The 25,804-nt window shown below is 37.3% G+C and overlaps 1 protein-coding gene across 8 annotated transcripts in view; it reads right to left on the bottom strand.

The window, feature by feature from the left end:
* Window positions 1-10,769, bottom strand: part of Sp1 (transcription factor Sp8) — a 27,365-nt gene extending 16,596 nt beyond the window's left edge. The window contains exons 1-2 of one of the 8 annotated variants that reach the window (XM_068299713.1): window positions 10,098-10,769; window positions 9,689-9,963 (exon numbers count right to left, since the gene is read on the bottom strand). In XM_068299713.1, coding sequence (XP_068155814.1) covers window positions 9,689-9,802 — 114 coding nt within the window. In that variant the 5' untranslated portion in view covers window positions 9,803-9,963; window positions 10,098-10,769. Of the gene's footprint in view, window positions 1-9,688 lie in introns of all 8 variants that reach the window. The other 7 variants (XM_068299704.1, XM_068299722.1, XM_068299730.1 and 4 more) reach the window with 7 other exon arrangements.
* Between the last annotated feature and the right edge of the window lie 15,035 nt (window positions 10,770-25,804).

Raw genomic sequence — 25,804 nt, 5'->3', positions numbered from 1 at the left:
TTCTGTTTTCTGTTTTTCTTTTGGTTTCTTTCTTGCATATTTTGTCGCCATAGATAGATTTTTGAAACGCCAAAAACGCCCACTTCAAGACGGCGAAAAAACGCAAGAGGTAAGCATAAAAATCGAGAGAGAAAAAAAAAAGCCTTTAAAAATGAAATTGAAATTGAAACGAGTTTTGCGCAGCCTCAGTGCAACAGCAACAACCGTCTTACTTCGTGCCGTGGCAAATCAATCAATTTGTGGCATATTTTTCAGTGTTGTTGTTGTTGTTGTTGCTGTTGTTTTGTGGCCGTTTGCTGTTGGGATAATCGTTGCGCTTCATCAAGCCACAAACATGAAACATGAACATCATCAACGCCATTTCAACGCGCGCCTTGGCGAAAAGTTATAAACCCAATTTTGGAATCGAGAGCCCCAAGAGGCGATGCGACGCGACGCGACGCGACTCAACTAAAGTCAAGTCGAGTCATCTCGAGTGGAGTCGACTCTTGCACAAGGACAACATCATGGCATAAAAAAAGCATATAAAATGCTTAAGTACACGCTCGCCTGGTGGTAATCACAGCAGATACATCTTAAGCAGGCAACATGGCAACTTGCAACTCGATGTTGCTGCTGGCGGCAACGGCAACGGCTACAGCGGCGGCCTTAACAACAGCAACAATGTTTTGCTCTGTGTCTCTCTCTCTCTCTCTCTCTCTCTCTGTCTCTCTCTGTCTCTGTGTCGCGCGCGCTTTTGAAGCACGAAACGCTTATAGACTCAGCATGGCTTCAATGTTGCTGCCGTGCCATGTTGCTGGCGTGCAATATTGCTGCTGTCCTTTTTGGTGGTCATTGATAATAATACCTTACAATTTGACCTTATGGCATGGCCTTTACGGTTTGAACCCCACCCATTTTACCCCCCCTTCACCCCTTCAACCGACAACACTTGTTGCAAATTTCACATTTCATGCAACTTTCAACTACTTGGACTATGAATAATGAGGCGAAATGCGTATTTCAAAACAGAAGCGTCATTTCTCCTTTTTTTTGCTTTGCATGCATTTGTCAATTTAGCATGCCATCAAACATCCTTTTTGAATGGTCTCTTTTACAGTTTGCCGACACAAAGTGACACCAGCAGCAGCAGCAGCAACACAGATCGACACCGACGACATATGGAATGAATGTCATGCCACATGACTTTGGCTCTCGCCTCGCTAGAATGCAATGCATCAGCGCATCGCTTCACTTGTCAACAAGCGAGTGACTAACGAGTGCATCATTAAATGATTTTAACGACTTCATTTAATGTTTAACACAAGCCCTCCGCCCTCTACCACCAGCCCATGGCATCTCCCCTCTAGACATATGCAAATGGTTAACAAAGACACTGGACTACTATGTCTCTCTGATTTTAGGCGATTTTTCCCATTGACTTGAGGCCCTAAGGCCTAAACATGGCTTAGAGATAAAGACAAGCACAAGCTGACTGACTCTCTGTTTGGCTTATACTTATCTAAGCTTTGATTTAAGAACAATTTTTAAGAATTTAAGAATTTCAAATTTTATTCTAAGCATTTTCCTTTTAATAAATCATTCAACACTTTTCACATATTGACATGACAGATGATATATGTATGTAAGTATATATATTTGTATATATGTATGTTCAAGTTGCTGTTGCCTTTAAGAGCATTTATGTGAAATATCTTATCTTTCTGTGGTCATATAAAAACTTTGGTGCAATTAAAAGAGTTGAAAACTTTTACGGCTTCCTGTCTAAAGAACTTGCATACTTCCTACGTGGCCCCTACCTGCTGCTCCCTCTTCCCCTCCCCACCAAGGGTCCTAAATCATATCTACGAATCTCTGCTTCACACATAGACAGAGAGAGAGAGAGACATAGAGGAAAGACGAGTTAGTCAGTCAGTCAGTCAGGCACACTTCAACACTTGTAAGATATACGACCACATAAAAAGAACAACAAAAAAAAGAGCCATGAAATGCAAAGAAGGACAGGCCAGAGGAGCCACATAAAATAAATCCAAATTCACATAAACACTCACACAAAACAATTGCTCTTCTCCCACTGAGTGGCAAAAACTGTCAGAGAGCCTTTCGGAAGACATAGGGCAACGGCATTTCACATTTGAGCTGTCCTTTTTCTTTTCTTTTCTTTTATTTTCGTTTCGTTTCGTTTCTTTTCTCTGTTGTTCTACCACTCGTTAAGCCGCCTAAGCAAATAAACCGAGGCGCTTTAGCCCACACTTTGTTCATGTTAAAGCCGAAGAAAACCGTAGCCAAAGCCAAAGCCAAAGCCAAAGCACTAAATAGCCATAACGAAAACAAACTGAATCTTACAGATACATACAATTGAGAGCATTCATCTACATATACATAGATATATAATCTATTGTTCCATTTTGTGTCCCTTGTTCATAATTTTGCCCTCTTTCAACATAATTTTTGTCCTTGTTGTGTTTGTTTTTCCACTAAGAGCTACCTTTTATTACAAATCTTTCTATGTATGTGTGTGTGTGTGAGTGTGTGTGTGTGTGTGTGTTACCAAGATGAAAGAAAAAATCAACTTAATTTGTATAGAAATTATCAAAAGTAAATACCAATAGAGAGACTTTTGGAATTTTAATCATAATTTTAGTCATCTCAAAAAGCAATTTCCAAGTATCTAATCCTTAAATTTCGTATAGTATCCTTAATAGAGTAAGAATTTTAGAACTAAACATAGATGAAATGTTTGTCGATTGTAAGGGAATCCTCTTGTTAAGGTTACCCTTTCGACTTCTACCAACTAAATACTTCCATGGAATCGTTTTACTCTTGGCCAATGAAATAAACTAAATTTCTAACTGTTAACCAACAATCCGTTTGTCCTTGAAATGAAATGAAATTCAACCTCAATCTATGGCCCTTTAATACCTCAACATTTATGGATTTCGATCACGCATCTTTGTTGCCCAAAAACTAATACATACGATAATATGATTTCCTTCCCTTTCGCTCTCATCTTCTTAGCCAGATGGATGTATGTAGGCTCTTTTACTTGATTTTTATATCGATTTCAGACACCAAAAAAAGAAGAGATAATAACAACAACAACAACAACAACAACAAAATATCTGCAAATGCGAACTGCAAACTGCGACTGAACCCAGAGTCTGAGCTTTGGGTCTTTTCGGTATGATTATCACAATTATCTGTAATTCAGACCATAAATCATTTCATTCTGCAAGCGCACAAAACTCTTTTGTTTTTTGTTTTTTTAGTTTTCGTTTTACTTTTCTACCCTAACATAAGAAGGGTATTTGGTATTCTTGAAAACGACTTATGCTTTTTTAGATTCTTTTGGTTTCTGAAATTCCTTGAAGTGTGGATTATCTATGACCCATTAGAAAAATCCATTGAAGAAACCATTTCTAATTCTTTATTCCAAGTAAAGTAATTGATTATACTTTTAATTACTACTATCCATGCGAAGTACTGCCTTAATGAAAACTTATTTGAAATAGTTCCATAAACGAAATAGATTTGTTTTTTTTTTCTTTTTATTAGAGAATAGAAAGTGCGGTCTAGTCAAACAAAATTTTTGGCTTTTTTTTTTTATTATTGTTATTATTATTTTTTTTTTTTTTTTGTTTTAAACGTAACCCAATCTTGAAGCCTGGCTCTTGTTGTGTTTTTATCAAGTTATACAACGCTTTATAAAAAATACATATAAATAAATAATGTTCAACCATAAGATAGACAGAGAGCGTGAGAGTGAGATGGGGATAGAATTGCCAGTTGCCATATAAGGCACGTCGCCATCGCCATTGCCGTTGCCGTTGCCGTCACCAACAACCACAACAACAACAACAACAACATGAAAAACTTTACAACACGATCAAATAATTCGCAAAGTCAGTCTACTCTATGGCGAGACAAGGCTGTGTGGATTGATTGCTTCAAGGGGGCCGAAGGAGAAGAGTGTGATATGTGGGCAAAGGGAAGGGAAGGGTGGGGGGTGATATGCTATACATTTTTAGGGGGTTAAGAAAAACTGATCACCAGTCGATCGTTTCGCTGGATCACTTCGATCGATCGATCGATCGATGTGTAGACGTGCCCAGACTTTGCCGTTGTCTTGGCCATTGCCGCCTGGCTGCTGCTGCCAATGCATTAAAATTGATTAACTCATGAACTTGCATTCAAATCAACGCTCCCCACAAAACGCTTTGACTTCGTGTCAACAAAATTTATAACAAGTTATATACATATAGTTATATGTATGTATGTGGCTTGGCTTATGCAATCATCGGTTTTACACTCTTGGCCAAAGTAACAAACTAAATGGTAAAAATGAAATGAAATGCCAATATGGCAGCTGCGTTTAATTTTGGCCAAATGCGGGATGCGATCAACATGAAAGGAAAAACAGGGTTCAACAAGGTGTGATAGTTGCTTAAATAAGGCCCTTACACTAATCAACACAATTTATGTTATAACAAAATGAATTCGATATTATCGTGAGTGAAATCTTGGTGATTTTCCCTTCCTAGAATGTCAAAGTTTCCACTGATCAGCAGACATTCTATAAGATTCTTCTATATATCATTCACTCTCTTAGTTAGTTCAACTACTTGAAATGCAAAGACTCATTAAATTCATTGAATAACAATTCTTTGGTTCACTTAAAACCTCATCACTTCATCAAGTCAGTGGAATAAGTTAGTTGGCTTAAACTTTCCAAGGCATATTAAATGGCAACACGTGTTAAAATATATATATACATAGGTATATATATATGTGTACTTGGATATATTTTATGCAAATTTTTAACTGTTTTCTAAATGAAAATGTTTAAAAAATGCTAATGCAAATTGAATATGTTTTTCTTTAATCATATTTTTCCTACATTATTTAGTTGTATTTGCATTTCAATTGGAATTTAGTATGTACACACATACGTATGTGTGTGTATGTGTTTTTTATTATATTCCGTTTTTTTTAATGAGTTAGAATGCATGAGTGCAAGGCAATTACCTGGTAGCCAACCAGCCAGCAACCTAGCCGCATAGTAAATGGCCTGAATGCGCTTCTAATGAGCATATGCGCTTTACACCTTACACTTTGGACGTACTTACAATTGCTATACATGTGTGTGTGTGTGTCTAGTTACTATTCTAGGTAGAAATACGAGAGGCTTTGGTATCTGTCTCTCATTAGCTTCCCGCTGTTGCCACTGTTGAATTCTAATCTATTATTCAGAACTAATTTGACCTGACATCAAATATGTTGCAGGTGACAACTGCTGACAATCGGTAGGCATATGGGAATGATAAAATGATAATATGAGGGAGGAAATATCTGACACGCCCCCCACACACCCCATCAGAGAGTACAACCCCCCATTTAGTTTTACATTTATATTGCCACAAATGATATCAGATCTATGACCATTTGATTTCAATTTAATGTCAGAGTCCAATAAAATATCATATGAATTTTTGATTGATTTATTGCCAGATCGTCATATAAACAAGTATATATATTCTATATATATGATGATGAGAAGTCAAATCGATATAAAGTCAATCTAATGGGTAAATTAAGAGTCTTTTAAGTAGATTTTGACTAATTGAACTACAAATTGCAAGGCTTTGACTTAGTTCCATTCTAAGATTTCGAGTGATCTGATTAAATAACAGTTTAACAAACGATAAACCTTTAAAATAAAGACTAAGATGTACATATTTAAGTAATCGAACTCTTCTTAACAGAATTGTCTTGATAAAGTTGTATTTCTCAACTAGTTTAAGGAGGCTGGTTCTATACAATCGTACCTGCTTAAAGGTCTGTTTGTTTACCTAATAACAATAGTTTGTTCTGAGAGTAAAATGAGTTAATAGATTCATCAGATATGGAAGTTAGTCATTCCAGATCTATATAAATGGTTTTCGTTTCAAGTCAAATGATATCTTAACTTTTTTCATTATTTAAAGAACGATGAGTTCAGATAAGATACTGGTCTAGAAATCCATAGGAAAGTGATCTTGCGTTTTGCTGTTGCCTCTATTTGGTTTTGCATGTTGTAACAATTGCATGACACATTTTAATAGAGTTACCAGGGCCGATAAGTGCCATGTTGCATAAACCAGCTTGCCACAAATAGGCGCAAAATGATTGGAAGGCAACTTGCTGCAGGTCTCTCTCTGTCTCACTCCCCCCCCTTCAGAAATGAAATGCCATAAGCCCAAAGTGCAGACGCCACGCAACTGCGTGCGACCATAAACCAAATGTAAATAAATAACCGCAGAATAAAAAACCAAGTCTAAAACGGGTCCGAGTCTCAATCTGCATGAGAGCGAGAAAGAGCAACTCCAACTCTCTTGCTCAATATAATATGCATATTGATGGGGTTTGTTGTTGCTTGGGACCAAGAAAAGCGTTTATTAAAATTAATACCACATCAATCATTTAACAAACGCGCTGTCGGCCAAGTTCAAAGTAGAAATAAAACACCCGAGACTAGATAGACATGACTATAGTAACTCACACACACACACACACACACACACATGTATCTACATATTGTATATTGATTCTTAAGCCTAGACTATAGAGCCAGAAGATGTCTGCTTAAGAAAGTTACACATGCGCATTCGTTTTAATTAAAAGCGTTTAAACTTTAAAGCCACCAACAACAGCAAACAAAAAAATATGATAAATTACCAAGACAAAACCAAGAAATTAACATTTGTGTTTGTACCTCTCTCTCTCTCTCTCTCTCGATCTCTGTGGGGTAAAGCTCCAACCAAAGAGAAATTATATAGCAACATATACATATATATGTATGTACGATTCGAAAGACTCTGTTAAATTATTGAAAATCATGCAACATCGGTTGCTGTTTTTCCCATGAACACAAAACTTCTCTTTTTCATCGGTCCAGAGTTCCAGCTCTCAGCCTCATTTGTTCAAGCGTTCGTCGGTCGGCATAATCAGCATAACAAAAGGAATTAAGCAATAAAATATTAATGAAAATACAGAAAAAAAGAATATGAATATGATAGAGTGTGAAAGAGTGAGAGAGAGAGACAAGTGAGGTAGAGCAATATACCTATTCACATATGTGAGAAAGATCGCCGCGTCATTGACTAATTTGTTGTGGTTCTTGATCTCACTCTACTCGTTTATTTCCCTTCAAATTCCCTCTCTCTCTCACACACTTCTCTCTCTTTATCTCATTGTCTCACTCATTGTAGGTGCAGACATTGTATTATAGGCGCCAGAGCCCCGACTTAAGACTCTTCAGTAGCCCTGACAGGTCGTCCCTCATATTCCCCACTGTTTATACACTGAAAAGAATATTTGCCCATATTATCTTAAGAACTCTTCAGCAAAAGCATAAACTTTGCTTCAAATTTTCTAATTCAATTGAAAATTTTGCACCTTTTTTTGGGTCTGCTTGACTTACATCCATATATACATATATATATGTAGATATTTAATATATATAATTTAGCTTAATGAATGCGCCTTCTTTCTGTGCATTTTTTTCACCTTTGACAAAAGACTATGCGAGACCACGAACTGATGCAATTAACTTGCGTCATTTGGAAAATTAGTTGGCATGATGCTGCAGAAAAGCAGGGCAAAATTGAAAAGAAGCCACCAAAAAGAGCAAGGGAGAGAGAGGGGGAGAGAGACAAGGTCGCGCTGATGGTTCAAAAGTGCCGACTTTGAAAAGCATTTTTCAATTGGGGTTTTTCCCCTTAGACCGTTTTTCAATTACAAAGACCACGCACCAAACAGAGTAGAGTAGAAAAATTGTTGTGCGTGCTTCTGACTTGCAGTTTTATGCATTTAATTGGTCCGCCTGCCAGTCAGTCAGTCAGTCAGTTAGTCAACCAGTCAGTCACTCACTCACTCACTTACTTAGTCATACGTTGCGTATACGCAATATTTCATAAATTTCAATGCAAATTTCAACAAGATCAAGAAATGCATGTCCAAGTAAAAAAAAAAAAGACCCTGACCAGCATTTGAGATGCCAATTACAGAATCAGAGAATATTGTATAATCTAGCAATTTCCTTTAACGATCAATCTGTATATAAGTGTATCTATCTATAATTTAATTAGTTAAACACATTAAACACACAAGTCGTTCAATTTTAGATTAAGAAAAATTCTCTAATTGATTTTAATTTCTTGTCTTTCTATAAATTCTTGTTTCATATCATCATCATCGCAAGATCAGCCGCACTTCATTTGCATAATGCTCAGTTTTGGCTTCATCAGGTCATCATTATCATTATCATTAGTGGTCAAAATGCTTTAGTTTAGTTTTCTCGGCCAAAGATCAAAGGGAAATTGTGCGAATATTGAAACTGGTCGAGGTAAAATCATTAAAGATTGCTTCCGCCATGGCATATAGAGATGCGAAAAGTCAATTAGCCAACAGTAAACGCAATAATACAATGAAATAGTATTGTAATCCGATATCGGCACACACACACACATACATATATCATATAGTTAGAATCAGAAACCAAAAACAGAAAAAAAGAAAAATCATTTCATCGTTAGCTTCACACCTCAAGTGAGCCCGAATAATTGATTTGAAAGCGGCGCTTACCTGAGAGAGAGAGTGTAAGTACGGCTATCTGGTATTTTGGTATCCGTATCTGTATCTGTGGCCGGGTCATATCTCTCTCTCTCTCTCTCTCGCTATCTAAAGCCGTAGCGTGAAATTTCTTTTGCACACAGGGGCCACAGAATGTTAAACAAGCCGCATCTAATCGATTTAGCAGCAGCCTTAGATACATTCTCGGTTCAATCATCGACTCGGCTGCCAAACAAAAGGAGTCCAGCTGAGCAAAAGCGAGAATTAACCGGAGGATGGAAGGTATTGTTCATTTGGCCTGTGAAAAGGCATACTCTCCAGCTTTGGCTACTGCCCAGATACAGATACAGATACATACATATTTGCGGCGTCTAGCGGTGTTTGTTGTTGTCGATTGTTTGCGATTGTTGCTTGTTTATTGTTTTTTGTTACCGTTCTCTTGACTGTTATTTGGTCTATTGTTATGCCAAATGCCGTATAAGTGCTTTATACTAGGTGTTTGATCATTTTTATTATTGTTTGACATTTGATTTTAGGGAAATGCCATAATCCCTTATCCTTTTGAATGTTTAGTTATAGCTACCCATGTTTAAATCCTTGTATGGGGGAAGTCCTTGGGGTCTGGATACCCTTTAAGACCCCCTCCTTTGAAGTAAGTCTTTGTTAATCTTTACTTTACTGTCTTACTGAACCGAAAATCTCAATTACCAGAGTCCTGAACCATTTGATCATTCGCCTATCGAATGTTATACTTTAAAAACACATATTAGATAAAGATCTTTAAACATTTCTCATTAAAATGCTAAGGTTAAATGTTAGTTTCCCACAAATTTCTTCATCTAATGACATAAAACTGATGTAAGTTTATTATCTCTTACTAAATTGTTTTCTGAATAGACAGAAAACTAATCTCGGCATAAAGAGCAAACACATTGAAAATGGTTGAGATCAAATATCCCCTCGGATGATTCAGATAAAAACCGAAATTGCCCAGATCTAGATGAACATCAGCAATATATGTAGGTATCCAAGATCTTGTTATGAGTTTGAGATTAAAGATTTAGATGTAGAAACTTACAGGATTAACTTGTGGCTTCTGCAAATGTGTGGCAATATTTGTGATATTCATTCCCATGGCCGGTATTTGTGAGCCATACAATTGACCGGCCGTCGGTGTCATGTCTGTTAGCATTTTAACTGTTGTTGTTGTTGTTGATGGTTCTGTTGCCTGTAGCGTTGGCTCTGCCTCTGCTTCTAGCGTCGTCGTCGTCGCTATTGTTGTTGTTGTCAATTTAAGGCGCACAATGATTGTATCTTGTATCTTCTATAGCAAAAAGCACAAAAGAGGAAAATCTGTTTTTGTTATAGATTTAGCTGTTGGCTCTTGGCATAAACGGACATATGGACACACTCACACATACGCAAGCACACACACACTCACACACACACACACAGAAAAAAAGATAAGAAATAAGAAAATAACAAACGGAACGGAATGGTACGCAAAGATCCAACAATCAATAACAACAACAACAACAATACACACTCAAAAAAAAAAAAATTCGGATTTTCTATTCTTTTTCTCTTTGCTCTCTCTCGATTTTCATGCTGCACTTTATTCTCAACTTTATCCTTGTGCCGTTTCACACTTTTGATCTCTTCAGTTTCACTTTATGTTTCGTTTTTGCCGTCGGTCCGATATCTTGTTAGCCTTCTTTCTTTCTCTCTCGCTAACTGGCCTTGGTAGTTGGCTACACAAGACTGAAATCGGCCAATTGTCGTATATACGGTATTTGGTATTTGGCCGTTCAGAAGCCAAACTGAATAACATACATATATGTATTCAGAATATATATTCTGATATTTTTTGTTTTTACAAAAAAAAAAAAAAACTTTTTTCTTAAATTTATTTATTTTTTATTTTATTTTTTTTTTTTCTTCTTCTTGACGCACTCGCACTTTTGTTGGATTTGAATTTGTTAAATTTTTATTTTTTTTTTAATTTTTTTTCCTTTTCTTTTGTTAGTTTCATTTGGTTTTTGTTCAATTCAATTGTTGTTTATTTGTTTTTCTGTTTTTTTTTTATTGTATTTTGTTTTTTGTTTTTTGTGTTTTTTTTTTTTTGCTATTTGTTATTCTTGTGATATCCGCGCAAAAGTTTTCGTCGTCGTCGCTGATCGTTCAAAGGCTTGCAACTGTTTCACAAAAAGCTTGGTTAGCTCACTTCACTTTAGTTTAGCCGTACGCAGGGGCGTAACTCACGAGCGAGACAGCAGACAGAGAGAGCGAGACATTGTGTGCGCGCGCGAGAGAGAGAGAGCGAGAGACTTGGCGAGAGAAGTAAGTTTTTTTTGCACACAACACGCTGTGCGTTCACAATGAAGACTACGACGAGGAGCAACGCCAACGCTACTGGCAACCTTCCTTCCTTCCCGATATCCGCGCGCATACAATGTGACGCAATTCAGGGCACGCTCAAAAGTGCAAGCGAGATGGCCTTATAGTAACATCCACCACCAGCAGCAACAGCAGCAGCGGCAGCAGCAACATCGATCACTGTACTATGAAAGGGGGGTGGGCAAGTGGGTGGGGGTATTCTAATATGGATATATATATATATTGGGATTGGTATTTTCATTCATGAACGAGCGTCGGCGCACGCTCCGACCGAAACAAGTTTCGTTTCGGTTTTGGTTACGCCCTCCCGCTGTGAATCGTTGGCCAATCGGAGAGCTGTGTCTGGCTTAACGTTCGCTAACCTATAATTATAGCGATGGCCGCTGTGGGAGAGAGATGCATATACATTGTCTAGGTCTCTTGACCCCTCTCTCGCTCTCATGCGTATGCTGTCTCCCTCTCTCGCTCTCTCTCTCTGTGTATCCTTCGCTGACTCTCTGGACTTGTTTTTCATTTCAGTTGAATTTCATCGCGTGAGCCTGACGCAAAAATGTTGCGCTTGCTTTTTTATCTTGTAAATGAAATTGTTTCGATTGTTTTTTTTTTTTTGTTTTTTGTTTTACCCCACTGTATCCTTTGCATATACATATATATTTGCGTCATTGTAGATAAACAAAAACCGTAAATGTATTCCAATAGAAAGTTTTGTGGGTTGTATTCCACCTCCTTATTTTTCTGTGTTCTGAGAATATATTGATTAAAATTAGTTTGAGGCAAGTTTAGGTGGAAAGTTTGATTGGATTAAAGATAATGCTTCTGTCTTTGTTTTGTTTTGGTTGCTCATATCCTTTGAAAGATATTCAAATTAGTTTTTAGCTGTCCACTTTTAGACGAACTCGTCTCAAAAGTTTAAATAAATACCATGATTTTTTCATAAAAATTTAAATTGCATTAAGTATATTAAGAAATTGTTAATTAAATTGAAAATTTATAAAAAATTCCTAAATTTTTAGGTTAGTTTTTATGTTTTAGTTAAAACATTCCTGTCACTAGGAGGAGGTTGCCTCTGGAAAGGATCACCAAAGATAGCAGGTTGTTAAAAGGTCCTTTGTGAATAGAACTTACTTACGTGATCTGATTATTAATATTATAATTATCGATTGATTGACCTAAGAATTAAAGTTAGAGAATTAATTTCCCTCAAAAAATCAACAAAAATATTAATACTAAAAAAAAACACGAAAAAATCTCATAAAATGTAAAATAAATAAATTTTTTATCCACTTTTACCTAATTCAAGTTTCCATTTCCGTTGTAAAATTTTTTTTTTTTTTTTGCGGATTTCTTTAAACGAAATAAAAAAGAAAGACAAAAATGCACAGTCAAGAGGAAGAAGAAGAAGAAGAAGAAATGTTGCATCAGTTGAATTTTTGGCTTCGAGTTAAACTAAGCTAATTGAACCACACCCCGGAATGGCAGCTGCTGCTCTGCATTGCCCAACGACCGCCCCGCCCCGCACCGCACCGCCCCAATGCGCCGCGCACCGCCCGCTCAATGCAAACAAAACGCCCACAAACGCCAGGCCACAAAAGACAAAAACACAACACAACAACAAAACAAAAAAAAACAAGAAAATTCAACTAAAGGAGAAAACTAAAACTACAAAAAAAATGTTCAAAGAACTAAGTAAACTGGGGAAAATCCCAAAGAGCCAACAGGCAAAAGTGTGCAGAGCGCATGCCGCAGCCTGCCCTCTGAGGAAATCAGGAAAACTATCTACAACTGTACACTGGAAAAATGTAGAATGGAAATATTGTATTGGAGACCAGAAAGTACTTAATGAGTACTGCCAATTGAATGGATATTAAATCGAAAGAACATAATGAAATTTTTGTCCTGATATACATAAATGACTATTTATTGGAATTTTAAGAATTGGAAGATCGAATTGATATTTAAGTAACCAGAAAAGTAATTATTCAATCAAAGACTATTCAAACAAAGAAAGTACTTACTCGAAGGTATGAACTTCCATATGGAAGTATTTACTGAAAAGTACTTAAGGAAAATCAAAAAAAAAAAAAAAACTAAAGGGAAGTACTCACTAGAAAGTATTTACTGAAAAGTACTTAAGGAAAATCAACTAAACAGTTGTTTAAATACTTCCAGTACTACTTTAGTTAAAGGAAAGCACTTGCTAGAAAGTATTTACCGGAAAAAAACTTACTGGAAAGTATTTAAGTAAAAAGTAATTGCTAAAAAGCAGTAGTTAATACAAAGTACTTACTCTAAAGTAATGAAAAGATGTAATAATACTTACTCGAAGGTATTAACTTCCATATGGAAGTATTTACTGAAAAGTACTTAAGGAAAATCAAATAAAGAGTCGTTTAAATACTTCCAGTACTTCTTTAGCTAAAGGAAAGCATTTGCTAGAAAGTATTTACTGGGAAAAAATCCTACTAGAAAGTATTTAAGTACAAAGTAATTCCTAAAAAGCAGTAGTTAATACAAAGTACTTACTCTAAAGTAATGAAAAATTGTAATTATAAGTTTTCAAAAAACATATATTCATCAAATGAAATGCAATAATAATTCTTCTAGTGTATTTGACAGTGCAAAACTCTGAGCCCATTTGCCGACATTGTCGGTTGAGCATATCTCACGACATTGCTTCAGGACACACAAAGTGCAACACTTTTAGCGCCGGGCTGGGTTAAAGATACCAGATACAAGAGACCGGGCACCGGGCACCAGAGACCAAAGACAGAGGCTGTGGCTGTGGATGTGGCTGTGGTTGTGTCCTCCTCCTTCCCAATTCAAAAGTATGCCTAAGAGTCCAAGGCCAACTTGTACTTCCTGCCGCATTGTTGGCCGTATCCATCATGGTAGTTGGGGCTAACCAAGTTGATAAGAGGACAAGAGGATGCTTTTTGCTTTCTGTTGACTGATTGCAGTCTGCCTCCAGTCAGTGTGTCTCTATCTCACTCTCTCTTGCTGTCTCTTGCTAACCATTAAGTGAGTGGGCGAATCAGCGTTGTGCACTCGCTTACTATCTCCCTCTCAAACTTTCTCGTTTGCTTTCTCTCTATCTCCCTCAATCTCTTATATCAGTGGCATATGTATGTATTAAGCCCATCTGGGTGGGTTTCGAGTGGGTGGTTTTCTCAACGCCTCCTTCCTCTACCTCATCATCATGGTTAGGCTGTCCTGTTTTTCTATGGCGCTCATCAACTTGATACTGAGTACACTTTTAAAGACATCTGACTATTGACTGACTAACTTATTGTCCAAGTTGTTCTAAAACTCAAACACTATCGATTTTAGACCAGTTTATTGCATTTCTCTTAATGAGACTTCTTCTAAAGCAAATACTTGGTAAGTTTGTATTTGTAGAAGGATCCATATATGTAAGTATATCTGTTTATTAAGACCATCATCCCTCTTATACACCTCTTATGTATCTCTCTGTTGACCATGCTTTTGGGGGCACGATTTTATTTACGATTTCATTAATTCGATGCACGCACTGGACTACGAAGTTATCGGCTTCGTCATTCGATGTCTCGACTTCATTTCACATTACGCCGTCTCACACTGTATGGCCATCTCTTTCGCCCCATTCTCGGGCCCCCACATTGGGCCCCCCACCGAAAAAACTCAACAGCACTTGCATTATATGGGGCGTTGCCCGCTGCTCGATTTGCGTTCATATTCCATGGTTCGGCATAGAGAGTGGCAAAAGGATATGGTACGGTGGTGTAGAGGCAAGTCCTTTACTACTATCCTGACGATGATTTGCATTTCCCTTGCCGTGCCGACAATTATAATGACACTCTTATTGTCAGCCATTTGAGACTTTGCTTCGCTTAATTAAACCATTTTGCAATTTTGTTAAAGTTTTTGCACCCCCAACCCGACCAAGCACCATTATTATTGCTCGCCGGCATTGTTCCCGGTTGTCGTCACCTTGTTCCACGCCCACCACAACGTCCATGAGCCACTTGAAGATTATGGCGAGTAGCGCCATTAAAATAGAGTTCCCTACCATTTCCATTGAGAGTCACTTAATTGTAAAATTTAATTTTTAATTGCAACTTTTTCCGTTTGATTTTTAATTAAATTGTTTTGCCCTTCAACCTGCACAACCCCTTCTCGCCCCCCTCCCGCAAAAGCGACAGGCGACGACAGGGACACACCATCAAACGATTGTCACGATAAGGATGACGACGGGGGATTAGTTTTAGTGAGTTATTTAGTTGCTGTTGCCAAGGCGACCCACAAATGAAAATGGCTTCTTACAATTAGTTGATGACGTATATATGTATATACATATATATGTATATATAGGTGCCTTAATTATACATTTTAAGCTGGACAAGTTGATTAGTGAACTCTGCAATGGATGATATAATCACTCTAAAGTATATTAATTTCAATTGTGGGCCAATTTCTTTTGCCAACTGCCAACACATGCCGAAGGGAGACGCCTCTCTAATTATACTGAAATTTAAATATCGACCCATTATTTGTTATATTTCTTTAATTGAAAATAAACTTGGCTCATCTGGTTACCCGAAGAAACGGAATATTGTTTAACAATGATGTCATTGAGGAATTTTTTCTATATTCGAAATTGTCATTTGATTTTTATCGGTCCTAGGGTCTTCGGATTTTTATGAAATTTGGCATAGACATTAAGACATTTATTAACTTGACAAGTATTAATTTTTATAGCAAACGCTTACAAAATCACAAAGTAAACAAATAAAATGTATTATGGGATATGAATAGGAATAAAATTTTACCACTGTCTGGACAGCTGTTTAATAGGTTTTGTCCTGCTGATCATGAATATACATATACATATATACTTTAAGTGCGTTCAAACACTTTCCTTTTAAAACGGTATACAAGTTGTTTTTTTTTCGTTTAGAATAAACGATTTTGAATGCTTTAAGATTAGAATTTGGCTCTAACCGATTATGTCGAGCCAGACATGGAAATCGAGCCAATACAAACGAAATGGGAATATCAGTAATAAGGAAAATATCTTCTAAACTTTGGCCAATCTTTATTCAGTTTCCAGATCTTTGGCAAACTTTGGCTCTAACCGATTATGTCGAGCCAGACATGGAAATCGAGCCAATACAAACGAAATGGGAATATCAGTAATAAGGAAAATATTTTCTAAACTTTCATTATGTGTATATTTAAACATCTCAAGTGAAATAGTTTTTTATAGCAAATTAAGTTTTTATAAATAAATTCTTCTTGAAATTATTAAGGAAAATATATAAACTTTAACCAAGTGCCTCATGCGTTCGAAATCAATGATTATTGGATTGATTATTGGGTTAAATTTAATGGGAAACACAAAAATAAGGAAAATTTGTGATGTTGCCGCTTGGACGAACCAAACAGAAATGATGAAAATCGAGACTGATTCTGGGTAGTAAGCTACAGTGCCTGAAATTTAAAAGTCAAGGCCTACTAAGAAACATTTTAGGTAACAGTTACAGTCCCCTGTTAGGAGGATGTTAAGTGACTTACAGTCCCTGAAATTTTAGATCCAGGGCTTAGTTAAAAAGAAAAACAGAATCACAGTAGTCACTCCCTGTGACAAATGGCAAGCAAATTTTGTTGGTCATAAGATGGAAAGGTTTCGACAACTTGTGCTTTGCCTCTGAATGAAACAGAAGGAAGAAGAAAACTCTTGGAACCCCTCACGAATGATGAATGAATGAGATGTAAGGGAAACTATTCGAGAGGCTATTTTACGGATATCAAAAAACCATAGAAGAGAATTTCAGAGACAGAAGCTACATACATATATTTGGCCCTTTCTCCTCTCTTTACCTCCGCAAGGCACATGGCTCATGAATGTGAATGTGTAAATGTGTTTCGGCGTCTCAAGTTCTTCTTCTTCTTGTTGTTTTCCTTTTACTACTTCCACTTCCACTACTACATATGTACATACATATGTATGTATATAGGAATCGCACGTTAAAGTAAAAGTACAAGTTATGCGTCAAAACAGCAGAACCAGCAAAAAAGCAGCAGTTCGAGTCCAAGTTCGTTCCTCTAAATTGCTAGGCGAGGGCGTGTCACAAAATCGTAAATCACTTTGAAGTGGGTCGTAGACGTCCGAGCGACGTTCGAGACAACAGCAACAGCAACAGCAAAAGCAGCAGCGGTAACAGAAACAGCAGAAAACAGACACTTTGCTCCCCATATTCTACATATACTCCCTTTAGCCTTACATTTGGCCATCTTCAACACACACACACACACAGGCACACAGACACACACACTATTCTTGGATGCCCCGCAGCGACAGGAAAAAGCACGCTAGGCGCTGCCAAAGCTGCTTATCCTGACACACGGTAGCCGTTAAGTGTCTAAACTAAAACAAAAACCAAATATACATACATACATACATATATACATCATGTATGTACATATACATACATATATGGCAAGCACCTTTTTGGCAAGATTGATCGACTGAAAACCATAAAACTATAGGGTAAATCAATCAACAAATTTTTATCGATGTTGTTATGGCCCTCTCATCACTGGGGCAATGCCTTTGTCTTTCATCGACTAATGACAATAATTATATATGGCTAAAAATGTATATTAAGTCTCACGCATGGTTATGTCAAGACTGTATCGACCTTTTAGGAAGGATCTTTTCTTCCCAAAGTGTTAATGGCTATCAAGAAATAACAGAGATCAGTTATCATATACATATGTATGTATATCTGTTTTTGTCAGACTCTTGATCGCGTAATTCAACTATTGAATAGAGTTATCAAATTGAAATTACGAATCAACGCCAGGCACAATACTGTACATAAATTCCAGGTTAAGGTACCAACTTACCATATAATGACTACCTACCTTGATTACACACTACATCCTCATCGTTTCCGTCCCCCGGTTGCCATCTTCAACCAATCTTTTCAATGCTCCTCCATGTTGAGGGTGTTGCTGCTGCCGGTTGTGGCTTAAGCTGCTGCTGCTGCTGCCCGAAAACCTGTGTTTAAGCTGAAGAGGGTGCCAACATGGTTACCCACATTCACACAAATATATCTCCTCTCTCTCTCTCTCGAGATATTTATATATATTTATATACTTATAGTCTCAGTCTTCTTGTTGGTTGCTGCGTGCCAACGCCACCGCAGACTGGCTTCATTGCACTTAATTATTGTTATTTATTATTTTTATATTGTTTTGATGAGATGTTCCAACAACATGTTGACGAAATGTCGAATTTGCAAATTGTTTAAATCAACTGACCGAACGACCGACCGAGGTGTGAGGATACGCAACGTAGTGTAATTGATCGATTGCAGGCCCAAGGCGTTTAAAACGCAAAATTATCATAATTAGACTAAATGCTTAAACAAAAAGGCCTCGCCACTTGGCTACTGGCCTTTAAAGCGTCTCACTCGCCCGGCCCGGCCTCCCCCTTCCCATCACACACACACACACACACATAAACAGATTATATTGATGGCGCCCGGCTATTTGCATTTGTTGCACAATTTGTCTTTGACACTTTTTGCTTCTTTTTTTTCTCTGCTCCTTTTGAAGAGGGTGGGGCCCAATCGGGTAGGCAATTTTAATTGCATAATTAGCCATAATTATATGGCCAAGTGAAATGAATTGCAATTGAATAAATAGTCAAATGGATTGAGCAATTAAACGTTAGCAAAAAGCAATTGGACATTTTAATGCACAATTTAACCAGAAATTTCCAAGTTTTTAAGTACATATACATATATACAGATATACATATGGCAAACAAGATCCTGAAATCCTCAATTTTTGTTCGTGTATTTTTTCTTCTGTTTTTCTTTTTTTTTTTTTGTATTTTTTTTGAAAATAAAGATTGTATGACAAGATAATGTTCAAGATATATGCCACATGAAGCAGCAGCAGCAGCAGGAGCAAAAATAAAAAAAGAGGCTCGGTTATGATAGTTTATCTATACCCTACACCTAGTTAAATTAAAGGATCTTCGAGAATGAAGCCTGAAAATGTTTACGAAAATTCGAAAATTCCTCGGCAAAATCATTCGGAATCGAAAGCTAGAAAAGGACTGTCGATTTTACAGTCACTACACTGTATATTCCAGTAAGATGATTCCGATAAATCGATATATCGCATAAAGGTTTATAAAATATTATGGACTTACCCAAAAGAAACCGGCATTTGTCCTATTCTTTCCAAAGTCTTATCGTAAGATAATCTGCTTTTTAATGCGTAAGCGGAACTGCCGATATCTACTCCAGTTATCGATATTTTCAAACACTGGGACGATAACATTCCGATAAGTAAGGTAAGTTATACCATCTCAGATATTACAGTTACTACAGATTTTATTCCAATGATTCCGATTAATCGATATACATTTGTATTGCATAAAGGTCTATCAAAAATTATGGTTTTATCCAAAAGAAAACGGCCTTTGTCCTATCCTTTCCAAAGTCTTATCGTAAGATAATCTGCTGAACGATATCGATATTTTCAAACACTAGAACGATAACATTCCGATAACTAAGTAAAGTTTTACCATCTCCTTAGGTAGACCGACCAGCTAATGCTTCAAATTGATATGCTCATCGTTTTCTTGCCAATGTAGATCGTTGCTAATAAAAATTATTTCACAAATTGTTGGAAAGATGCAAAGAAATAACAGCAACAACAACAACAACTAAAGATGAGGGGAAACAACAGAGAGAAAGAGAAAAAACAAGAAATAAAATTTATTAATTCGCAATAATAAATTTTTGTGTCTTTCGTTTTCGATTTGTATCGAACGATAATTACAGGTTGTGGCTGTAAGAAGAAAAATGTTTCGGTTACCCAAGTTTCCTTCGACAGTGTTACCCTCCCCCTGCCTTCTTCTATCCTCTTCATCTCTTGGTTTTGCTACCTTTCTCCCTTCCCCTTTTTGGCCAGACTTTTTTCCAGTTTTTGTTATCCGCGTGTTTTTTTTTTTTTTTTTCTTTATTTTCTTCTCTTGTGTAATTAATTGTGTGGACGCGACTGGCAGAAAAAGAAAACGAAACAGACACACTTGAATGTGTTTAAAGCCGGGCCAGTAAGTAGTTGGAGTAGTTTTATATGGAGGAACTCTGGCATACGATAAAAATGGTGAAACAAGTTTTCAGATTGACCAGCTTTTCAGCTCTAGCATTCTTCCATTACTTCACCATGACATTTTCCAGCTACTGTTGGACAAAATGCTTTCTATATGCCATGTGGAACACTTTGACACAACCTTTTGAGGCAGCTACTCAAATGTCCATCATATTCAAACACTTTTGAAATGTCGGCCAAAAGTGAGGAGAGATTTTCGATAACTGCTTTGCTTGGGCTTCGATTGATGAAGATGGTCCAAATATATTTTTCTTAGATTTACTTACTCCAAGCACAGTCTTAGATAGTCCCAAGAAATCAGATGAGGAATATAAGTATCATTAAGTTTCCATAAAAATTATCGTAAATAATAGACCTAGACCTCCATACAGTGGTCCTTTCTCTTGATTATGTGATTAAAGTAATAGGCAATTAAAAATGTTTGCTAATTAAAATAATATTTGTAATCACAATGATTATTCTTGTACAAGAGTTTTTCAAATTACTCATACGCCATGTTGTATCCTTAGTTGGGTTTATCACCTTCTATTCTTGTTATTTGCAATTTGTGGGCGTGACTTTGGGCCATGGAAATAGCACTTCGTTATTCGCTGACTGGCTCTGTTTGTGGCTGTTGGTTGTTGGCTGTTGGCTGTTTGCAGCATAACAACAAAAGGCAACATTTAATGAAGTTCCAATCAACAAGAAAATAAAAAAACAAATAAAGAAATCAACCAACAAGAATGACAAAAAAAAAAAAAACACACACACAATAAAAAAAAACGAAATGTATAAAAAGTTGAGGGTGGCAAGAGACAAGAAGGTGGAAGTGAAAGACCGACAGAGAGAGAGAGAGAGAGAGAGAGCTGAATGAGTTGCAATGCAATTTTCCCCGTTTTATGCCCCAAACCTCGATTGAAATTAACGCAAAAAGGCGTGGCCCTTGACGTTGACAACACCAAGGGAGTGGGAGGATGAAAAGAAACGGCTAGGCAATGTGGGGGAAACGGGGGGGCTGGGGGGGTCACTACATCTTTAGGTGTGGGGTTTGCGGGTGGTGGCAACAAAGGATAAAGAAGCGGGGCAACCGCCGATGAGTAGCAATAAACAAACAAACATACAAAAACAACAAGCAACAAACAACAAGCTACAAAGAATAGGGTAGCAAACAAGCCAACAAGGGATGTCCCAACAAGCGAAAGAGAAAAACCGAGAATGGGAACGGGAGTGAGTGGCAGATGAAAGAGGGTGGTGCAGGGACTAGGAGGATGAAAGTTCTCTTTCAGCCTGCCACTCAATTAGTTTTTATTGCGCTTCCACACAGGCTAAGGCTGAACTTCATGCAGCAGGACAAGTCTCCAAATTATCTGGTTCTACACTTAAACAGACAAAAAATCCATACAATCCATGACAAAAGTCAGAAATAATTGTTAATTCATAGCTCTAAGAATATCTGAGAACTCGAACTGCTCTTTTGATAGATTGATTTCATTTCTCACAGTGTATTTTGGGCTTACTCCTTTCGGACTGCTCATAAAAGTGTCACAGAGGCTAATTAAACGCACAAGAGAAGACAACAAAAAAGGAAAACCAACAACAACCACACTCACAAGGGTGAAGCGAACAAGTGGAATGACATTTGATGACTTATTGTGACAGTTTCTTTGACAGATTTCAATCGAAAAAAACAAAATCAGTGCACGTGTCAAAAACGAAAGAGCTAACATCAAATGATTGACAGATAAGCTGTAAAATGATAATCGCACTCACTCACTCACTCACTCTCTTTCTCTCCCCCCTCGGTCAGTATTTCTCCTCTCACAATCAGTTGGTTTTTTTTCTCTTCTTTTACTTTTGTCGGCACTTTGATAGCCATCTCTTTCCCACACTAATCACCGGTTTCCAGTGTTGAGCAAATTGATTTTAATTAGCGTCTAAGCTAATTAATTAGTTGAAACGAAAATCGCATGCCTTTTGATTAATATGCATGTCGATTTTCAACCAATATCATGTACAGTTGTCTTTTGTGTGAGAAAATACATTCTATACATAGATTTTAATCAGTAATATTAACTAATTGTTAATTCTAATAACCGTTATAATGTATAAGACTACATAAAATGTGTTGGAAAGTTCCATTGTACAATCAATCGACTTTATTAGCCTAAAACAACACTGGCAAACAGATCAGAATCATTGAGTTGCTTTCTGAAATGAATTTTTTATTAGTACCTATTCTAAATCTAAAGACTATTTTCAATAGAATTCTAACTTAAGTCCCTTTAGCAATAGAGAACAGTCTTCAATTAGTCACAGTCACTACCTTAACCCCCATTATTATCGACTTGTTCTGTGATTTGTGATTATGTAAATGATCTTGTTCAATGGAGTCCGTCTAATATAATACCTAATTTTTTCAAAACATCATTTGGAAAATGTTGTACAACTCTCTCATTTTAGACCGCCGCCGCATTGGTGGTGCCTAATGAGCCACAGTTTGCCTCTACAAAACGATTTTGCACAACAATTACAAAAAATTTTACACATAAATGTACAAAAAGTGGGCGTATACAACAACAGCAAATACATACATACATATATGAAATTTTTTCGTTGTCTAAACCATTAATGAACATAAAACTAGTGAGTATTTGTGAGTGAAATTTGATTTTAGGAGAGTTTTGCTGTTGTTTTGCTTTGTTTTTAACCCGCTTCACCCCATTGGCCATGCTAAATTTTCGTGATGCTGCGAAAGTCAAATACAACAGAGAAAACCAAAACCAAAAAAAAAAAAAACGTTAAAAAAAAAAACAGAAACTTCAAAACGAAAAATGCCGACACACTGCAAAAAATACCATACAACCCTAATACACTACACTTTCAACGAAGAATCTATACACTTATTAAGCATTTGCTTAACTTTTGAAATCTTTTTCTCAAAGTTGATAAAAAGAGTCTCTCTACTGTTCAATGAATTATCACATATATATATATATATATATATATATATATATTGTTTGCTATTCTCTTTAAAGACAACTTCATTAACTATCAGAAGGAACAGCAGCAGAAGGTTTAAAAGACTTTTACTCTAATCAAGTCCTAGAAAAATGATCCTAAAGCGAATCTCATAAAAAATTGTTAACAAAAAACCCTTCTTATACTTACGATTTAGGTTCTTATCAAAAGTCATATGGACTAATTGCATATTTTAAGTGTATATAGTGTATACAAAGTTGAGATGAGTTGAAAATATGTTAAGAAACAAAAACATTTTTGCAACGCTCTCGAAAAACTTCAAGTCTGAGGCCAGAGACGAGCATTATCCAATGTCCGTCCGTCTTAACTCTTTCATGGATAGTTGCTGGTGGAGTGGAGTGGAGTAGAGTAGAGAGGGGGGAGGGATCACCTGCCTCAATCCGCAATCCTCAATCCCCATAGCATCTGCATCTTTAACCTCGACGACTTGACGACTTTGACTTTTGTTATGGCTGCGCCAGAGTTGGTTGGTTTTTTGGTTGTTTTCTTTTTTTTTTCTTTCCTTTTAGCTGGGTTGTGTTTTCTGGCCCACGGGCCTGAGATACCGACGCGTTGAAGATTTTGTGCCAACCCACTTTTTCTTGGCCAACAGAGCCAAGTGAGCTCGGAATGAAGTCGAATATGCTGGAACCAGAGCCAAAGATTTGTGTGTCAGACATTGGCCAGACCAGACCAGACCAGACCAGGCCAGGCCAAAAGCATTTGCCTTCTTTTTGCGCTCATTTATTTAACGTTGCCATGAGAATTATTAAAAATTTTATTCGCATAATTTGTGAATTATTTTTTTTTTTTTTTATTTTTCTTTTGGTTTCAAAATCCTCTACTTCTTTTACCCCTTTCCACTGGATTTTGCAGCCATCACGCCTCCAGATTCCGAGGACAGCGTATGTGAAGGGAGAGGAAGAGAAGAACTTTGGGGGGGGATCTGCACTTGCCAAATCAAATTTGGCGCACCTTTTAACCTCAGGAATATGAACCTTAACTACAAAAGAATACTTTGGCTAACTATTAAATACTAAGCCAAGTCGTAAGTAGTCTTATTTAATTATTTTTAATAACCAAAAAAGGGTTTAAGCCAATGGCGGCTCTGTCTTTAGCATTCCCTCTCCGCTGCTGCCTACCCACACCCAAACTGAAGGCGAAATCTTGTTGTTGTTTGTTTAACCACGCGATAAACATTTTTTTAATGCATAATAATAACGCAAAAAGCAACAACAACAACAACAACTTCAACTTTGTCGGAAAGCGTGCGGAAAGTAACAAATCATGAAAGAGAGAGATTTGGCGCCTAAATTACAAATTATCCTACAAAAACCAAAAAAAAAAAAATTGCTCTAGTTTCTTTGCCCCAGACTTGACATCATTAGTCTAATGTTCCCCTCCCTCTCATGCCATTCAGCTGCTCGTCTAACTCTGCAGGTGCCTTAAACGTTTGTCTTGTCTTTGCCGAAACAAAAGGGCAACTCATTAGTTTGAAGAAAATGCATTTTGGCGGCATTTCCAGGAATTGCATGAGCAAAAACAAAACACCGAATTCATTCACCAATTGCACTAATTACACATTCAAGTGCAAAAGGAGACCACTGGGAGAGATGTGTCTGCAGAACGAAGTGTCTATACCCTGCTTTCTTTTCACAAGATTTATAGATCCACTTATCCATTGAACAGGGTATTCAAATTAAAGAAACAATCGTCTCGAATTGCAGGGCAAGGCAAGGCTTGAAGGTTGGTCCAGCACGCTGCGATCCGGTTCGGTTCGGTACCTTGTGTGTGCAACCAAAAACCATTCATTCATAGTCCGTATACGAATCATTTATCACTCGAAACTTGGACCTCAATCCGGACGCCTGCCCCTGTGGAGTGCCCGGCTGCCCGGCTGCCCGACTGCCCGACATGCCCACCTGCTGTGTTTAATTAGCCTCAAAACGAGAGCAAAAGAGAGCGATGCGGTAGCTGCAGCTCAAAATTGCACCAGGACGAAAGTAAATGGTCCACTGTTGGGTTTGCGCCTTTCCCCTTACCGCCTCTCCACCCCCACAATAAAAAAAAAAAAAACCAAAGAAAAGGAAGAGAGAAAAAAACCCTTACCGACTCGCCCAAGTACCGCCCTTCGCCTCTGATCGGTCTCTCAGTCTCTCTCCGTCTCGTTGCCAGTCTGTGTACTGACTCCTTTTTGGCCTATGACAAATTGTGAGAGCCTGGCTGCAATTTGCTGCAACAAGAAACAATTTTGTAATGAAATTAATTGAACATCGACCATCGGATGGGTATGGGATTGCTCCAATTTGGTCAACGCCCCAAAAACGAAAATCTAATAAATGTTTTTTTTTTACCCCCCCACCCCACCCTACAAACATACATATGTATATGTATATGTATGCATGTATTTCTTGAATATGGTCAGAAGAGGCCTTTTTTTTTTGTTGGCAATTAGTTAGCCAGACAGTAAGAGAAGCTTCGGCCATTCCATTTGCCTTCAAGCTGTCTTTTGACACCTGTTTGTCATGAGGTCTTCAGAGCCAACATGGGCAAACATGGATGAGCACGTGAAGGCAGTAAAAATGCATGCAAAAAGCATATTGTCGAGGTTTTACTTCCTTTATTT

The sequence above is a fragment of the Drosophila tropicalis genome, unplaced genomic scaffold (genome assembly GCF_018151085.1).
Source record: "Drosophila tropicalis isolate 14030-0801.00 unplaced genomic scaffold, ASM1815108v1 contig_158, whole genome shotgun sequence".
In the NCBI taxonomy this organism is placed as follows: domain Eukaryota; kingdom Metazoa; phylum Arthropoda; class Insecta; order Diptera; family Drosophilidae; genus Drosophila; species Drosophila tropicalis.
Note: the sequence above shows the minus strand (reverse complement) of the source record. Positions and strands in the feature narration are given on the sequence as shown.